Here is a 19,919-nt window from a genome sequence, read left to right as displayed (position 1 = left end):
TAAACTGAGGAATTGGAAAAAGAATTTTATTTCAAAATTGTATTCTGTTCATTCATGCATGAACTCTAAAGAAATTATTTTAGTTTATGTTTATCCCCGTCCAACTAAATTGTTGTCTGTAGGATAGAGGAGAGAAATGGAACCTCCTTCATGCTTTGTGAGACCTAATGTACATGAGACCATAAGACTATAAGATATAGGAGCAGAAGTAGGCCATTTGGGCCATCAAGTCTGCTCCACCATTCAATCATGGGCTGATCCAATTCTTACAGTCATCACCATTCCCCTGCCTTCTCCCCACACCCTTTGATGCCTTGGCTAATCAAGAATCTATTTATCTCTGCCTTAAATACACCCAATAACTTGGCCTCCACAGCCGCTTATGGGCTACAAATTCCACAGATTTACTATCCTCTGACTAAAATAATTTCTCTGCATCTCTGTTCTAAATGACATCCTTCAATCCTGAAGTCATGCCTTCTTGTCCTAGACTCCTCTACTATGGGAAATAACTTTGCCATATCTAATCTGTTCAGGCCTTTTAACATTTGATATGTTCCTATGAAATCCCCACTCATTCTCCTGAACTCCAAGAAAGATGGTCCAAGAGCTGCCAAATGTTCCTCATATGGTAACCCTTTCATTCCTGGAATCATTCTCATGAATCTTCTCTGAACTCTCTCCATTGTCAGTATATCCATTCTAAAATAACTGCACACAATACTCCAAGTGTGGTCTCACGAGTGCCTTATAAAGCCTCAACATCACATCCCTGCTCTTACATTCTATAGCTCTAGAAATGAATCCTAACATTGCATTTGCCTTCTTCACTATCGACTCAACCTAGAGGTTAACATTTAGGGTATCTAGCACAAGGACTCCCAAGTCCCTTTACATCTCTGCATTTTGAATTCTCTCCCCATCTAAATAATAGTCTTCCCATTTATTTCTTCCACCAAAGTGCATTCCCCTAAAGTATCTAAGTCTCTCTGCAGGCTCTCTGTTTCCTCAACACTACCTGTTCCTCTACCTGTCTTTGTATCATCGGCAAATTTAGCCACAAATCCATTAATCCCATAATCCAAATCATTGACATACATTGTAAAAAGCAGCTGTCCCAACAACGACTCCTGTAGAGCTCCACTGGTAACTGGCAGCCAGCCAGTACAGGATCCCTTTATTCCCTCTTTCTGTTTTCTACCTATCAGCCAATGCTCCACCCATGCTAGTAACTTCCCTGTAATTCAATGGGCTCTTATCTTGCTAAGCAGCCTCATGTGCGGCACCTTCTCAAAGACCTTCTGAAAATCCAAGTACACCACATCTACTGCATCTCCTCTATCTACCTTGCTTGTAATTTCCTCAAAAAATTGCAGTTGGTTTGAGAGCAGGATTTTCCTTTCAGGAAACCATGCTGACATTGGCCTATCTTGTCATGTGCCTCCAGGTACTCTATAATCTCATCCCTGACAATCAGTTCCAACAAATGCCCAACCACTGATGTCAGGCTAACAGGTCTATAGTTTCCGTTCTGCTACCTCCCACTCTTCTTAAATAGCGGAGTAACATTTCCAATTTTCCAGTCATCTGGTACAATGCCAGATTCTATCGATTCTTGAAACATCATTGTTAATGCCTCCTCAATCTCTCCAGCTACTTCCTTCAGAACCCGAGGGTGCATTCCATCAGGTCCAGGAGATTTATCCACCCTCAGACCATGAAGCTTCCTGAGTACCTTCTCAGTCGTAATTTCCACTGCACACACTTTACTTCCCCAACATTCTTGAATATCTGCTATTCTACAGATGAAGATTGATGCAAAATATGCATTCAGTTCCTTTGCCATCTCTGCGTCGCTCATTACAATATCTCCAGCATCATTTTCTATTGGTCCTATATCTACCCCCAGCTCTCTTTTACCCTTTATATACTTAAAAAAGTTTATTAGTATCTTCTTTGATATTAGTCGCCAGCTTCCTTTCATAATTAATCTTTTCCTTCTTAATGACCTTCTGCAAGTTTTTAAAAGCTTATGTTAACATGTTTTATTGTCACACCCCCTTAGGTCTAAATCAAGCTCAGTGGTTCAGAAAACCTTAAGAGTGACTAATGATGATGAACCTCAGGAAATATCTAATGCAGAACAAAATGGTGACACACTGAGTTAATTAAAACACTCCATTGGATAAGAAGCAGAAATCTACAATTAACACTGGCATAAACTTGCTTTACTCAAAATTTTGCTTGCAGTTTTCCTAATGGGAGAGATATGAAATGTATCTCACTGTTCCAGTTTATGCATTAATTGCAGAGATCTGAAAACCTCTGAACTTCCCTTTTGAAGTTATGAGCCTAATGTTCTTGTTTTTAACATCCATTAAACTGCTGTTAATGGGTGGTTATGATAACCAATATTAATATTTGAATATTACATTTCAGTATTCAGATTTAAGGTTCTCAGATAATAAAATAAATGACAGGTTAGTAGTGTGATCAATTTATCTGATGGTTTTGTAACTAAACTGAATGCTCAATAGTGTAATTAGTGATAATTATGCTGATATTGGAATATCAGGGATTACTTCAAAACTTGAGACAACACCTATCTTAATAATGCAAGTTGAGTACCGCTTATCTCAAATCCCAAAATCTAAAACCCTTCGAAATCTGAAATTTTCTGAGCGCTGACATCAAGTCACAAATGGGAAGTTCCACAAGGCACAGGGAAGGTTCCCAGGCAATATGAAGATCTCTGCGTGCCACAGACACATTTGACAAGTGACCTCACAGACTTAATGAAGAGAATTTAATGAAAAATAGAAAAACACTGCATAAAACGAGAAATGAAGATCTCGATTGTGTATTGAAAGAGTAAATTTGTCAGCGTCGAGTGAACATATGCCACCTGATGTTATGCTGATCATAAAACAAGCAAAGATATATCACAACAAACTGAAAATTGATGGGAATTGTTTCATGAGTAAAATTATTAAAAAATAATATAAAATTAACCCCCTCCATCACAGTTAATGTGGACCAGGCAGCTGTTTGAAATTTATGGTGGATATGAAGCCAATCACTGCACTGGAACCCGGTATAGATGCGTCAGGGGCAGTCATTCAACTCTGAGAGTCTGTGGAGGACCCAGTTCCATCATGTCAAACTGTGCTCCAACTGTAGACTTTTCACTCTGTGAGCTTCACACCAGCTGTACATGAGCTGTATATGTAATGTAAATGGGTTTCATGTTTACCCATCCCAAGGTATCTCACTGATGCAAATATTCTGAAATCTGAAACACTTCTGGCCTCAAGCATTTTGGATAAGAGGTGTTCAGCCTTACCCAAGCAATGGTGCCCTTTCTGAAATGGTGTTTCTTATTATATCTGTATAAGTTTAATAAAAAGTTTAAGGTGACTTAAGTAAGTTTAGCAATTCCATTTTGCTAAACAAACCAGAAAGATAAACTCAGATTTCTCCAGTGCCCACCTGCTTACAGTAGAAGTATGTAATTGTTGGATCACTGTAGTTAAACATTAGCATGTTGATGAAATGGACGAGGATGCTGGGAGCAATTTCAGACTCAGCCACGGTAAATTGGCACCACTTGAAGATTATCAAGAAAACCAAGTAACCAAACAGAGCAGTCATGAAAATAATCTCTGGGATGAACTGCAGGAAAATGTTGTTAAGCTCCTTAAAGTAACTGAAAAGAAATACAAACATTTTCTAGTTAGAGTTAGTATTTATTAATAGAAGAACTGTTATTCTACAACTTTGTGAGATTAATATTTTGTAATTTCTATCTGCCACTATAGCCAATATAAACCTAAAGAGGCATACCATTTAAAAACGACAAAATGTACTTAATATCTAAATAGAGGGTCAGATTTTCACCTAGGTGTTCGGGAATGCATAATAGGGGGTGTAGATAATAAAATATGGTTAAATGTTGCTCGTAGAAGCTCTTGAATAATTCTTCCATTCAGTAATTTCAATGAGAAAAAAAAAATCTCTATTTCCCATCACACCTTCCTTTTTGTGTTCCATCTGGGTATTGCTCTTTTCTGAGGTACTAAAAGTGAAGACTACACTCTAGTATCCGAACAAAGTCTTAGAATAATCACTAGGCTGACTAAAATGTTATGGAAGCTTTCAGATGTTGGGCCTGTATAGGTCTGAAGATAATTGAAGAACATTCTACCAATAAATGATGTTCTGATATTAGGATTTTTCTCTTCTTTCTGCAAAGAAACATTTGACAATCTTGTTAAATGATGATATAACATTGATGTTTAATCAGGAAGTAATAAGTTCTCTCTATTATTTATAATGAAGTAGTCATCACATTTGTAATTATTCACATATAAGCCTTAAGATTTTATTAACAGTACTGATATGAATCCTTTAAGTTAATTCATCTAATATTTTAATGGAAACATTATAGCATTAATAACCATTTAAGTCTAGTAATATTGAAAATGGACATTTCTACTCTGTATTTTCTTCTGTAACAAAACAAAGTGATTCAGTATCTGTTGAAGCAAAGGAATCAATAATGTAGTTTTTTTTGTATTATCAACGGTTTAAGTTCAATGAAATGTAAAGAAGTACACAACTAAATCAATTTTCCCTCTTAGGTACAGCTGTAAAAATTAAAAAAGTCTGAGGAGGACTCCTAACATCTTTAAGAGAGTTTTACATAATTGTCACTCCACTGACTTTCTGAACAAGGCCCGTTGGTAAAGTCAAGGTCCCCCAGGCATGTGCAATAACATGAATGATCTGAAATAGCAGATTCCTTCCCCAATTGGTTGGTGAAAACTAAAGTTTCCCTGAACAAGGAACAGGCAGGAAACAGAACTACCCACCTGCCCCTTGGGCACCATGGTAGCATAGAGGTTAGCACAAGGCTATTTCAGCTTGGGGCATGGAGTTCACAGTTCAATTCGGGCGTCCTCTGTAATGAGTCCTCCTTGTACAATGCGTGGGTTTTGGATGGCTAAACATCAACTTAGCTAAAGGATGGCTACCATTGGGAGCTGAACATCCAAAGATATATGGTGTAACGGAAACATAGGTTAGTAGGCAGAGGAGGTGTATGGCCCTGTTTATAAGAAATAATATTAAATCATTAGAAAGGGATGACATAGGATCGGAAGGTGTAGAGTCTTTATGGGTTGAGTTAAGAAATGGTAGGGGTAAAAGGACCCTAATGGCTGTTCAATACAGGCCTCCGAACAGCAGCCAGGATGTGGATTACAAATTACAGCAGGAGATAGAAAAAGCGTGTCAGAAAGACAATGTGATGATAAGCGTTGGGGATTTTAACATGAAAGTGGATTGGGAAAACCAGGTCAGTGCTGGACCTCAAGAGAAAGAATTTGTAGACTGTCTAAGGGACGGCTTTTTAGAATAGCTTGTTGTTGAGCCCACTAGGTGATTGGCTGTGCTGGATTGAGTGTTGTAGCAATGATCTGGAGGTGATAAGAGAACTTAAAGTTAAGGAACTACTAGGGAACAGTGATTACAATATGATCAAGTTCATTTTGAATTTTGAGAAGGAGAAACTAAATTCCAATGTGTTAGTATTGCAGTGGAATAAAGGAAATTACAATGGCATGTGAGGGGAACTGGCCAAAGTTGACTGGAAAGGGACACTAGCAGGGAGGATAGCAGACCAGCAATGGCTGGAGTTTCTGTGAAAAATGAGGGAGTACAAGACAGATGTATTCCAAATAAGAAGAAATTTTCGAATGGAAGGACACTACCATGGCTGACCAGTGAAGTCAGAGCCAATGTAAAAGAAAAAGAGAGAGCATACAAGGAAGCCAAAGCTAGTGGGAAGTTAGGGGATTGGGAAGCTTTTTAAAACTTCCAGAAGGAAAGGAAAAGGAAAAGATGGATTATGAAAGGAAGCTGGTGACAAATATCAAAGAAGATACTAAAGTCTTTTTTAAGTATATAAAAGGTGAAAGAGAGTTGAGGGTAGATATAGGACCAATAGAAAATGACGCGGGAGATATTGTATTGAGCGATGAAGAGATGGCAGAGGAACTGAATGTGTATTTTCCATCAGTCTTCACAGTGTCAGGGAAGTGAAGTCTGTGTAGTGAAAATTACAACTGAGAAGTTGCTCAGGAAGCTTAATCGTCTGAGGGTGAATAAATCTCTTGGACCTGATGGAATGCACCCTTGGGTTTTGAAGGATGTAGCCGGAGAGAGGTGACATTAACAATGATCTTTTAAGAATCGATAGATGATTGGAAAATTGCAACTGTTACCCCACTATTTAAGAAGAGTGGGAGGCAGCAGAAAGGACACTATAGACCTGTTAGTCTGACCTCACTGGTTGGGAAGTTGTTGGAATCGATTGTTAGGGATGAGATTACGGTGTATCTGGAGGCACATGACAAAATAGGCCAAAGCCAGCATGGTTTCCTGAGAGGAAAATCCTGCCTGACAAACCTACTGAAATTTTTTGAGGATATTACAAGCAGGGCAGACAAAAGAGATGCAGTGGATGTGGTGTACTTGGATTTTCAGAAGGCATTTGAGAAGGTGACACACATGAGGCTGCTTAGCAAGATCATCGAATTACAAGGAATTTACTAGCATGGATGGAGCATTGGCTGATCAGCAGAAAACAGAGAGAGGGAATAAAGGGATCCTATTCTGGCTGGCTGCTGGTTACCAGTGGAGTTCCACAGGGTTTGGTGTTGGGACCGCTGCTTTTTATGATGCATGTCAATGATTTGGACTATGGAGTTAATGGATTTGTGGCTAAATTTGCCGATGATACAAGGATAGATGGAGAAGCTGGTAGTGTTGGGGAAACAGAGAGCCTGCAGAGAGACTTAGATAGTTTAGGGGAATGGGCAAAGAAGGGGTAAATGAAATACAATGTTGGAAAGTATATGGTCATGCACTTGGGCTGTATTCCTTTGAGTTCAAGAGAATGAGGGGGGATCTCATAGAAACAATTTGAATGTTAAAAGGCCTGAACAGATTAGATATGGCAAAGTTATTTCCCATGGTAGGGGGATTTAGGACAAGAAGGCATGACTTCAGGATTGAAGGATGTCCATTTAGAACTGAGATGCAGAGAAATTACTTTAGTCAGAGGGCGGTGAATCTGTGGAATTTGTTGCCACGAGCAGCTGTGGAGGCCAAGTCATTGGGTGTATTTAAGGCAGAGATAGCTAAGTTCTTGATTAGCCAGGGCATCAAAGGATATGGGGAGAAGGCAGGGGAGTGGGGATGACTGGAAGAATTGGATCAGCTCATGATTGAATGGTGGAGCAGACTCAATGGGCCGAATGGCCTACCTCTGCTCCTATATCTTATGGTCCAATCTTATGGTTTTCCCTGGGTCCTCCAGTTTTCTCCCACAGTTCAAAGACATACCAGTTAGGTTAAATCTACTGTATTGATATTGAATTGGTCATTGTAAGTTGTCCCATCATTAGGTTAGGGTTCAATCTGGGTTGTTAGGGGTTGCTGGGGCAGTATGGCATGAAGGACTAGAATGGACTACACCATGCTGTATCTCTAAATAAATAAAATCAATAAATCTGTAGCTATGTTATCTGTCTGCCTCATGCTAATTAGGGAACCTTCCACCAACCAAACAACTCCAGTGGGGTCAATTCAGAAATGGACATTACCCTATGGAGCTGCCAGCACCACGTTCTAAGGAATTCAGTTTGTGTATTCTGCTCTCATTCTTAAATAATTCCACAGGACAATACTTGTAGGGTAGCCCATAATGTCCAATTTCTGAATGGACATTGAACCCACGAACATGATCTCACTACTTTGCACTACTTGTTTAGCTATTTAATACATATCAATTTATATCAATATATATCCTTTAATTCAGTTTTTTTCTCTCTACTATCATGTATTGCATTATACTGCTGCTGCTAAGTTAACAAATTTCATGACTTATGGCGGTGATATTAAAGCTGATTCTGATTCTGATCATTTGTAAATTGCAGGATGTATCTCTGAATAACTATCCACTGGTGATAATTGCTGATAGTTTTGTCCACCCACCTCTGCCAACATGTATGGAACAAGTTTCTTTGATACAAATTACTGCTCTATTGTTTCTTTAGGTTCTTTTGTGTTGCTGTGTGCATAGACAAGTTTAAAGCGATTGGACTATAAAACAGAAAATCCTTTATAAAAGGCAGAAACTCTCATTTAAATTGCAGTGTCTGGGCACAAGAATGTTTCAAGAATCATACAATGTGATACAATCTAGTTCCTAAAGGTAACCTAGACCTACGTAACCCATGGTTCTCACCAGAGTTACTCTTAAGTCTCCAAATTGATATTCTGGTTTCTTAATGCGATTAACTTTTGGTGGTGGGTTATCCTTTGCTTTTTCCTCTGTTAACTCACAGGTTTGATAATCAGTGATTCTATCATCCAATCCTGATTATTGCTAATTATTCCATCTGTGTTTCCTTTTGGTATTATGTTCGTACTATCTCCAATCTACAATGGCTGCATCATTACTTCTAGATCCTTTCCACTGAAGTAAAGAAAATTGTGTGAAAATTCGTTCAATTGGTAGCACTAAACAGTTGCAGTTACATATTCTATACCAGTTCCTAAATAAGTTTCCACTGATAATTTCAGCAGTAGAAAACATTGTACACCTGCTGTGGTGAAGCTCATTTAGCACTATTGCAGAGGAATGAATTTTAGAAATATTTTCTTTTATTTCTTTAAAGGCAAAGTTTTCCTCTTTCTCTATGGTCTACCACATTTAATTTTGATTATACCATTTAGACTTTTTGGATTGTCTAACATTTTTGCTTTGCTAGTCCTATCAATGTGGAACACTCAGCATGTGAATGTCAATTTAACTCTTGATTAAGCAGAATCAACTGACCTACTGGAAGAGCTGATCAACTAAAAGAATTTTTGAAAAACATGTTTTTTCAACACTAGGTGGAAATCTTTCACCATATATATAAAACAAGCTTTAACTCTGCATTAGATTCAAAGAATAATTTCATTTTAAATCAGGATAGAGGATTCAGTGCTGGGAAATGAAAGCATTTTCCCCATTTATACAGTTAGATCACTCATTAATTAAGTATAAGCCAAATCCCTAACTGCTTCACCCCAGCACTATGTCTCTTAACACTAAGGAAAGCATTATTTCTCACTGTAACATTGAGACGCTTTTTGCTATTGACTCCTACTGACCTTTATGTGTTAAACTAATTTTGATAAGTCAATACATAGCCTCTTCAAGATGTATTGTACAACCTTGAATCTTTGGGATTTTATAGGCATCATTGAAAATAGAACAGCACAACGCAGGAACGTGCTCTGCAGAGAATGGAACAGTACAGCTCAGGAGCAGGTAGGGAATAGAGGGAAATGGATCATATGCAGGCAGATGGTTGCATCCATCTATTCCCTGACTAATTCCATCTGCCTGCACATGGCTCTTATCCCTCTGTTCCTTGCTTGTTCATGTGCCTGTTTAAATGCCTCTTAAACTTTGCTATCATTTGCTTCTACCACATGTTTAAGGCACCTATCAGTGTCTGAGGAAAGACATTTCATTCACACTTACCCCCCCTCACCTTAAAAATATGCCCTCTGGAGAAAAAAAACTCTGACTATCCGCCTTATCTATGTCTCTCATAATTTTATATACTGCCATCAGGTCCTATCTTTCTTTAACTAATACGCACCAATCCAGACAGCATTTTGGTGAATCTCTTCTACAACCTCCCCAAAGCTTCCACATCCTTCCTGTAATGTTGAAACTAGAAATGCACACAATATTCCAAATGTGGCTTAACCAAAGATTTTTTTTACAACTGTGTTATGATTTGACCAATTTTATGCTCAATATGCCAACTGATCGTCATGCCTACATTTTCCTTCTAGGGAAGTGTTCTAAGCTATTTGGAAAAGTAGTATATCTAACTGCTTTTCCAACTAGCATTTATTTATTTTATTTTCAGCTGTTTGTAATTTATTTGGTGGAATAGTAATTATGTATAGGACAAAAGAGACGTGTGTGTGTGTGTGTGTGTGTGTGTGTGTGTGTGTGTGTGTGTGTGTGTGTGTGTGTGTGTGTGTGTGTGTGTGTGTGTGTGTGTGTGTGTGTGTGTGTGTGTGTGTGTGTGTGTGGTAAGTGTGAGTAAGATGGAAAGGAAGTTGCAGATGGAGTTGGAGTTGGAGTTCTGGTTCTGGGTGTACTCCTGCTCCTAGTGCTGATATTCAATGGAAGATGCGCATGATCCCTGGAGAAAGAATCATTTATGAATTTTTATTTAGACTCTTCACTAAGATTTCAATCCATGGTGGGGACCCTTTTGATTGATCTTTCATGCCTTCATAGTAGTCTCATGACCACTTTTCAGTAATGTCAGAGAGAATATTTTTAATTTTATAGAAGTTTGATAATCTGTGTAGAATTGCTTGTACTTTGCCATGTGGATTTGGATTAGAAAGTATTTAGTGGGATCCCAACCAAATTAAATAACTACATTATATTCTGATTGAGATAGGATGCACAAAACAGTAAAAAAGCAGAATTTAAAAAAGCAGATGGACAATTGTGACATAATATTCTTTAATCAAACTTCTCATTTTCTTTGTGCTTTTATAATCTTGTAGCCAGTGCTCTGTACTCACATGTGGTTCAATAAACTTAGAATTACTCCAAAAAGCATGTGAACAATCCCCAGGATGATTGACATTTTCATTTTATAGGAGTTCAGAAATGTTAACTTATTTACAGCAATGTTCCAAATCTGGGAAAAAAAAAGAATAAAATGTAATACCTATGCTTACAGCAATGTTAGGTTTTTATCATTTAAGAACATACAAAAACCCAACAAGAATATATAAACAATAACAACAGGAGCAGTATTTTAAAAATTATGTGCAAACTTTAGGACTCCACTGGATTAGAAAATTGAATAAGAGAATAGGGCAGACGAAAAGCACTGTTTAGATAATGCCTAAGTTGATTTTTAAATGGTGCTGAAAGGAAGATTGGAAGGCTACAAGATGCTATGGTTAACTGGGGCAAGTACTGATAACTGTAATATGTACCCTGAACTCTCTCTCTATACCTCCACACTTTGCTGGGTCTTTTGAGATCTTCTTATTTTTTAAGATATCCAGAGGTTGAAAGATTAAACGTGATTCAAGATGATGATTGTTTTAGGAAGACAAAAGGAAACAAAATGAACTTAGGTAAAACACATAACAATTCAGAAAACAGAATACTGAAGTTACAATGGGGAGTTATAACAAGGAGCATGGAATCAGAGTTTAATGCAACTTACTGGATCAATGCCAAATGGATAGGGTTTTCCTGAAAACACTCCCAGCAGAGCAGGATTCAGCTGAAGTACAGCTGATTTTTGTAATGTTTCATTACTGAAAAAATATAGAGATATGGAAACCATCAAAATCAATTCCTGACCCTACAACTACTGAAGTTACATTAACTAAGCCACTTTCATATGACGTACATTGCTTTTACAATGTTATGTTTACATACAAATTCTAAAAGGGTTTCTAAACTCTGCCTTTTAAAGTATGATAATGACTAATAGAGTTATCAAGCCATATAAATTTTTTGAAAATCAGGTGTATTGTATAATACAACTGACTGTGGTAGAGCAAATATATATACATACATTTGATTTCTAAATGTAATATTTAATCAGAATTTTAATTTGATAACTTAATATCTTAAGAGATAGGAGCAGACTCAGGCCATTCAGCCCATCGAGTCCTCTCCGCCATTTCATCATGGATGATCCAGGATCCCATTCAACCCCATACACCTGCCCTCTCACCATATCTTTTGATGCCCTGACCAATCAGGAATCTATCAGCTTCTGCTCTGAATATACCCACGGACTTGGCCTCTATCGCAGTCTGTGGCAGAGCATTCCACAGATTCATCACTCTTTGGCTAAACAATTCCTTCTCATTTCTGTTCTAAAAGGTCACCCCTCAATTTTGAGGTTGTTTTTTCTAGTTCTGGATACCCCTATCAGAGGAAACATCCATTCCACATCCACTTTATCGCATTCTTTCAACATTCAGTACGTTGCAATGAGATTCCAACACATTCTTCTAAATTCTAGTGAGTGCAGGTCTAAAGCTGCCAAATGCTCCTCAGATGTTAACCCCTTCATTCCTGGTCCTCAGGACTCTCTTTAATGACAATACATCCTTTCTGAGATAAGGGGCTCAAAACTGTTGACAATACTTCAAGTGTGGCCTGACTAGTGTCTTATAAAACTTCAGCATTATCTCCTTGTTGTTATATTCTATTCCCCTTGAAATAAATGCCAACATTGCATTTGCCTTCTTTACCACAGACTCAAACTGTGAATTAACCTTCTGGGAGTCTTGCACGAGGACTCCTAAGTCCCTTTGCACTTCTGATGGTTGAATTTTCTCCCCATTTAGATATTAGTCTGCACTATTGTTCCTTTTACAAAAATGCATTTTCATACATTTCCCAACACCATATTGCATCTGCCACTTTTTTGCTTATTCTTTCAATTTGTCTAAGTCCCACTGCAATTGCATTACTTTCTTAGCACTATCTACCTCTTCACCTATCTTTGTATCATCTGCAAACTTTGCCACAAAGCCATCAATTCCATTATCTAAATCATTGACAAACAATGTGAAAAGTAACAGTTCCAACACTGACCCCTGAGGAACACTGCTAGTCTCTGGCAGCCAACCAGAAAAGGTCCCCTTTATTTCCAATTGCTGCCTCCTGGCTGTCAGCCATTCCTTTATCCATGCCGGTATACTTGACACTATAGGATTTCATCATGTTAAGCAGTCTCATGTGAGGCACCTTATCAAATGCCTTCTGAAAGTCTATGTACTGTAAATGGCATCCACAGCCTCTCCTTTGTCCACCCTGCTTGTTACTTCCTTGAAGGACTCTAACAGATTTGTCAGGCAAGATTTCCCTTTACAGAAACTATGCTGACTTTGACTTATTTTATCATTAGTCTCCAAGTACCACAAAACCTCATCCTTAATATGAGATTCCAACACTTTCTCAACCACTGAGGGTAGGCTAAATGGCCTATAATTTCCTTTCTTTTGCCTTCCTCACTTCTTAAAGAGTGGAGTAACATTTGCAATTTTGCAGTCCTCCAGGACCATGCCAGAATCAAATGATTTTTGAAAGATCATGACCAATGCATCCGTTATCTCTTCAGCAACCTCTCTCAGGACTCTGGGACGTAGTCCATCTGGTCCAGGTGACTTATCCACCTTAAGACCTTTCGGTTTACCCAGCACTTTCTCCTTTGTAATAGCAATGGCATCCACTCATGTTCCCTGGCATTCACAGACCTCTGGCACACTGCTAGTGTCTTCCACAGTGAAGGTTGATGCAAAGTACCCATTAAGTTCATCTGCCGTTTCTTTGTCCACCATCACTACCACACCAGCATCATTTTCCAGTGATCCAATATCAACTCCCACCTCCCTTTTATTCTTTATATAACTGAAAAAAGCTTTTGGTATCCTGCTTTATATTATTGGCTAGTTTGCCTTCATATTTCATCTTTTTCCTTCTTATAGCTTTTTTAGTTGCCTTTTAAAATGCAACTACTACCTAGCAGATGCTAGAGGCTTTTTCCTAACTCTACTTCTACGCCACTCTTACTTGATAGAACACTTTTCTGCACATCTTCCTTGATGAGAGAAGGAATCATATATGGGTAGTATTTCAACTGTTGATTCACAGAAGAATTCCCTTGGGGTTTCCTATTGATCTGTTAGATATTTGCTCATAAAGATGCAGGAAATGTGGTGGAAATAATTAGTGTTGCAAATGAAATCCATTTGTGTTCTGTGAGAAGGTTTCACATTATTTTACAAGCATCCTTATAGAATTCAGAGGAATTCTCATGTGGCATACTCACTTCCAGTGTCCATTTGGCTGGAACATAGGTTTGACACTCCAGGCTGATCCAAAGATGTTAAAAGCTTTGGAGAAGCAGTCATTATAAATGAGGCCAGTATAGATTGAGAAGAGGCCCATCAGCAGAAGAATGTACCGTCCATGACACAAAATGTTTAAAATCTAAAACAAAATTGAAGTTCTTTTAATCTAATTATTACAATACAAAAAAAGTAGTTTTGCTCATCACTTTAAATATTAATAGATTAATTATACTTTTATAAAGCAAATAGTTCTAAGTGTTGTCGACCTATATCAGACAAAATTACAAATCATTTCAATATTGAAATATTATTCATCAGTAAGTATTTTAAAATATTTTTGGGTTTGATTTCCTACTGTGTCATCATTAGGTTGATGACAGTTATCCTGTCGTTCATCTTATCATTGGCTAGGTTGGTAATTTAATGAAGGAAGCAACTTACTTCATTTTTCATTTTTTTGTTTCTCTGGTGTTTTTCATAAAATATCATCCCTAGAGCTGCTATAGCCATGATCAGTCCATGCCCACAGTCACCAAACATAATGGCGAAAATGAAAGGGAATGTGATGATGCTATAAGGGGCTTCATGGAGACAAATAAACAAATGCAAGACATGATTAGTATCAATACACAAGTATTATAAGAGTAATTTCTGAGACCATAAGACCATAAACATAAAAAAGCAGATTTAAGCCATTTGGTCCATTGTTTGTTCTGCCGTACCATCATGGCTGATTTATTATCCCTCTCAACTCCATTCTCCTGCTTTCACTCTAGCATTTCACACCCATACTAATCAAGAGCCTGTCAGCCTCCATTTAAAATATGCCCAATGACTTGGGGGTTTCCACAGCCATCTGTGGCAATAAATTCACAGATTCGCCACCTCTGGCTAAAAGTATCTCTCTTCATTTCTGTTCTAAATGAACATCCTTCTATTCTGAGGCTGTGCCCTCTGGTCCGAGACTCACCCCCTATGGAACCATCCTTTCCATGTCCACTCTATCTAGGCCTTTCAACATTTGATAGGTTTCAATGAAATCTCCCCTCATTCTTCTGAACTCCTCATACATTAAACTTTTCATTCCCGGGATCATTCTTGTGAGCCTCCTCTGACATCTCTCCAGCGTTTGCACATCCTTTCTTAGATAAGGGGCCCAAAATAGCTCACAATATTCCAAGCATAGTCTGACCAATGCCTTATAAAGCTTTAGCCTTGGTGTTTGCCTACAGAAAAAAAGTTTATTTACAAAAGATCTTTGCCATCCTTGCTGTATGAATAATTTTTGAAGTGTAACACTTGTTTAGTAGGAAAAGCTGAAGTTACTCAAATTGGTGATCTGGATGATTATTTCCAATGGGTGGGCTTTGTTAGCTGAGGCACAGATGTTGGACAAGGCGATTTCTCTTCTCTTTGTATGATGCAGTGGAATGTTTTACATCCACCCGAGGGAGCAGCTTGGGCCTCAGTTTTAGGAAGACACAGCTAACGATTACGTGATAGCTCTGATGCTTATATTGGGCTGCAACTCATAACCTTCTGACTTCAAGATAAAATAATCAGATTAGATCTTCTATATAGTTTCATAAGGTTGTCATCATTGTAATTAGGTCTATAATCCTACAAACTACAGCTGGTGGACAAGTACTTAGCCGATTTGTATGATGTTCCTCCTCCCACAATTTAGCTAGTTTGCTTATTTTAAACGATTTATTGTCACTTCTAACTTAGCAGAAAGCAGAATATTTCTTGTAGCTCATTAAATATTTGTCAACTAATATCAGCAATGGGAATTACTAAGCTGCAGCAAGTAACACTGAATGAGATTTGTTTTCATAATAGAGTGATAGCTATAAAGATAAACTAACAAGCTGTATTTAAATAAAAATACGTTCTGTATGTGCGGCCTTGTGAAACATGCTGGCTGATGAAACAGAGGCAATCTAAAAGCCTTGTGGAAAACTAGATATTGGGTAGAGAACAGAAAGGAGGAGTGGTGGAGAGGATTAGGGAGGGAACTCCACAGAGCAGGCACTTGTGCCCTAAGTCTGTAAAATAATAGGATGGGAAACAACAGAAAATCTGCAGATGCTGCAAATTGAAAGCAACACACACAAAATGCTGGGGGAGCTCAGCAGGTCAGGCAGCATCTATGGAAATGAGTAAACAATCAATGTTTTGGGACTGAGACCCTTCTTTTGGACAGAAAGGGAAGTGGGTAGCTGCCTGAATTACAAGGTGATAGGTGAAGCCAAGTGGGTGGGAAAGTCAAGGGCCAGAGAAAAGAGAATTTGATAGGAGAGGAGAGTGGACAAGAGGAGAAAGGGATGGAGGAGGGGACAGACAGACAGACATACTTTATTGATCCCGAGGGAAATTGGGTTTTGTTACAGTCGCACCAACCAAGGATAGCAATATAAAACCATAAATAATTAAATAATAATAAGTTCATCATGCCAAGTGGAAATAAGTCCAGGACCAGCCTATTTGGCTCAGGGTGTCTGACACTCCGAGGGAGGAGATGTAAAGTTTGATGGCCACAGGCAGGAATGACTTCCTGTGACGTTCAGTGTTGCATCTCGGTGGAATGAGTCTCTGGCTGAACGTACTCCTGTGCCTAACCAGTACATTATGGAGTGGATGGGAGACCCGGGGAAGTAATAGGCAGGTAAGAAGAGGTAAAAGGTCAGAGTGGAGAATAGAGGAGGAGGGGCAATTAATAGGATAGCTGTGCAGAAATACAAGAAACAAAGTTATCTGTTATCTAAGTAACAAAGAGGATAGATTTTACTTTGCATCAATTTTCTGATTAGAATACAAAGAGAAAAAGGACAAATTTTATGGCACAAGATCCAAAGCCCCTCTTGAAAAAGACCATACACTTATGTTCCTAGTGGCTGACTACGCCAGGTTGTAAGGCCCCTTAAATATGACAGTGAGTTTAAAGTACTATTTGAACAACATGATAAGAACTCCCCACTAAACTGCATTGCTTCTTCGCTGCCCTCTTGAGTCATTCTTGGAATTTTTCACTCTGACTGATGTGCGCGTGTACAATATGTCTACTTGTATACAATTGAGAATGTGGGGTGCACTTTGAAATTATTGTAGCACTCTTCCTGGTCTATTATTGCAAGTGTAATTGATGTAAATTATAATATTCCTTAACTCATTTTCCAAAAGCATATAATTTTGAAAAACATTAAAACAATTAAAATGCCAAACCTCCATTCTGCAGGCAAAAACCTCCATTCAAATGATCTGAATACACTGGGGAGTTCCAACAAGACTAAGAGTCCCACTCCCAGAGCCCCCATGGAGACCAACAGCAGACTTTCACACAGTAAATGCTGGACTTAAAACAGTTCTGTGTTATCTCAAGTTTTATGAAAGAACAAATGGCTGAATGCCAGCTGTTTTGTAGCATGATTCAGCCTGATTACTTTGATATTCACATTTAAGGCTAGAAGCTATAGGTAAATCGCATATTTAGACTTTACCAATTCCTGGAACACCTCACCTGCTTAGTTTTCCACTCAGTCTGACGCCTATGTATGCAGTGCTATTTCAAATTACCTTCTGCTGTCTCCCTCTGCCAGACCCATGAAGTTTACCTCATTGCAATGTTGCCTGCCGCTTCCTTTTGAAACGGTGCAGGAAATGAGGCAACAAAAGTGGGAAGTATTGATTTGGTATTCCAAAAGTTAAAAAGCAATCAAAACTGCGCTGATGATGCATTGAGATTGCATTAGTGAGCTGGGCTGTCTGGCTTGTAGTGTTGATCAGTCATTGAGATTGATGATCACTGGGCATCTTCTATATTATGGATGACATCTATTTGTGTTCATTTTCTTTGTTCTGTTTATATAGATCACATCTGGTAGCATGTTCATCAGCCTATGAAGGGAAGTAAATAGGTGGTGCAAATATAAATGTGGATGAGGGAAATTATCAGGTTGCTACCAGCAACACTTTGGCAGGAGGTGCACTTTTTTCAGTGGCTCAGATGAATTGTTTACTCTACAGTATTGTCTTTGTGATGCTCTAGCCATCTGTGGCAATCCTGAAATATCAGAGCTGTGACACAGCCTCTGAAACTGACAGATGTACTGGTGATAACACTGGGTGCTAACACTGCCCTTGACACTAATACTGCTCCAGCTGCTCCAACAGTGAATAGATTGGCTGTACTGTGTGTGCTGGTTTCACGTCTTTACATTTTTTGTAGCAGTTAAGTATTTCTTCATTGAACTATCTGAAGTTGCTATATTAGCAAAAGTAAATCTACCATGATGAGAAAATAACCCAAAAGCCTTGAAAAAGAACGATGTAGTGCATCTATCTGAATATCATAAGAACAACTATTCCCTGATTTTAAAACCTGTGAACACCTTATTTACTGAAGCTATTAATTCAAACCTGTTCCTGTAAGTTACTTAATTAGAAATTTAGCAATTGACTGATTTCATTCAGTCACATACAATTTGGCTAATGTGTGCTTTTATGACTGGAGGCATACAGAGAAGCTAGTTAAAATTAAATGTATTTTCCTGTGATTTATAACAAATGAGATTTTGCTTTACAACTGGCAAACTAATCTCTGAGCTTAACAAACAAAAATGAGCACAATTTCATATTCTCACTCACAATATTGCACCAATAGTTATTCAATTTGTGATTAATTGTTCTGGTTATGAAGGTCTATTATAAAATACAACTGTTGTAATATATGTTGATATATATTACAAGGAGCTGAAACGATCTAATTCCCACTTTCCATCATGCTGCTGATTCTGAAGGCTGACTTAAAATCCTTTCTTGACTTTCATGCTCAGAAATTTATATTTTTTTTGAAATTTTTCTGTGGAAGCTTGTCAAATACAAAAGGTTCACACACAAAGAGCTGCCACAGGGCTGTAACTAGACAATTATCAATTTATAGCTATTATTTCTGATTAAAATACAATAAAAATAAATCAAAGATTCTTGAGGCTGCAACTGGGTCACATGATTTTCCAGGTGCAGAGAAACAAGCATTTGGGGAAGTGGTATGATAGAGCGAGTGTGGATGTGTATGTACTGCGAGCCTTTGATTTTTGCTGCATCTACATAATCCAATCATTCAGGACACTCATTTGGGAAAATCTTCCACCTGTTCACATGTTGCTACAGCACAGTTGCAGCACAACTTCATTCCATGTAACTCTTCACCTTTAGGGGCAAGTTTATCGATCACTACTCTGGATGGAGAGGAGTCACTGGATGCACACGGTTCCATTGCTGTTCTGTTCCTGAAGCATCAAAAGGATCCTGACTTAATTCTCAGATCAGACAGCGGAAGTGTTGCTCAGCACTGCCGGGCAGAGGGGACACAAACGAACTTCTGGGAGAACTATTTCGAGCAAATGCTAATCTGCGGGTGGTGGAATCCTCAGAATCTGCTTGCAATCCATCAGGCAGGATTTTGTTTACAGAAGTTCATACCTGGAAATCCATACGCTCCTATTACGTCCTTTTACAAAGCATCAGAACCCTAAGAAAGGGAATGCGTAACACGCTGTAGTCACCAGTCAACCTGACTGTGCTCTGCTGATCGCCGGGGCAGCTTTGAGTTGGAAATTGTCACTCAATTCCCTGAACAATGGCAACAATTCAACCCAGTATCCTGCATCCTAATCACTTCCACCTTGATTCCCATGCCTAGCTGGCTCCAGAGGCCTCTTGGTACCTGCTTTGTAGATGTAGGACCATAGAACTATAGAACATAGGCTGTTAGGCCCTTCCAGCCATTCTGCCATTCTTGGCTGTTGCTCTACAGGCCCTCCCAGAGTTGTGAACACTCAAATTATGGACATCCTGCATGTATAAACAAGTGCTTAGGAGACTGCTGGGGCGGATGAGGATGGATGTAGAGTTTTCCAGATTCATCACCCTCG

At 38.5% G+C, this 19,919-nt stretch overlaps 1 protein-coding gene across 3 annotated transcripts in view; it reads right to left on the bottom strand.

Annotated features, from left to right (window-relative positions):
* The window catches only part of LOC140732196 (V-type proton ATPase 116 kDa subunit a 1-like), a 97,156-nt gene that overhangs the window by 24,743 nt on the left and 52,494 nt on the right, over positions 1–19,919 (bottom strand). For all 3 annotated transcript variants that reach the window (XM_073054466.1, XM_073054468.1, XM_073054467.1), the window contains exons 12-16: positions 14,425–14,564; positions 13,962–14,122; positions 11,334–11,427; positions 10,675–10,793; positions 3,490–3,706 (exon numbers count right to left, since the gene is read on the bottom strand). In XM_073054466.1, coding sequence (XP_072910567.1) covers positions 3,490–3,706; positions 10,675–10,793; positions 11,334–11,427; positions 13,962–14,122; positions 14,425–14,564 — 731 coding nt within the window. The remainder of the gene's footprint in view (positions 1–3,489; positions 3,707–10,674; positions 10,794–11,333; positions 11,428–13,961; positions 14,123–14,424; positions 14,565–19,919) is intronic.

Source organism: Hemitrygon akajei, chromosome 8 (assembly GCF_048418815.1).
Source record: "Hemitrygon akajei chromosome 8, sHemAka1.3, whole genome shotgun sequence".
NCBI lineage: Eukaryota > Metazoa > Chordata > Chondrichthyes > Myliobatiformes > Dasyatidae > Hemitrygon > Hemitrygon akajei.
The sequence above is the reverse complement of the archived record's forward strand: the minus strand, read 5'-3'. Positions and strand labels throughout refer to the sequence as shown.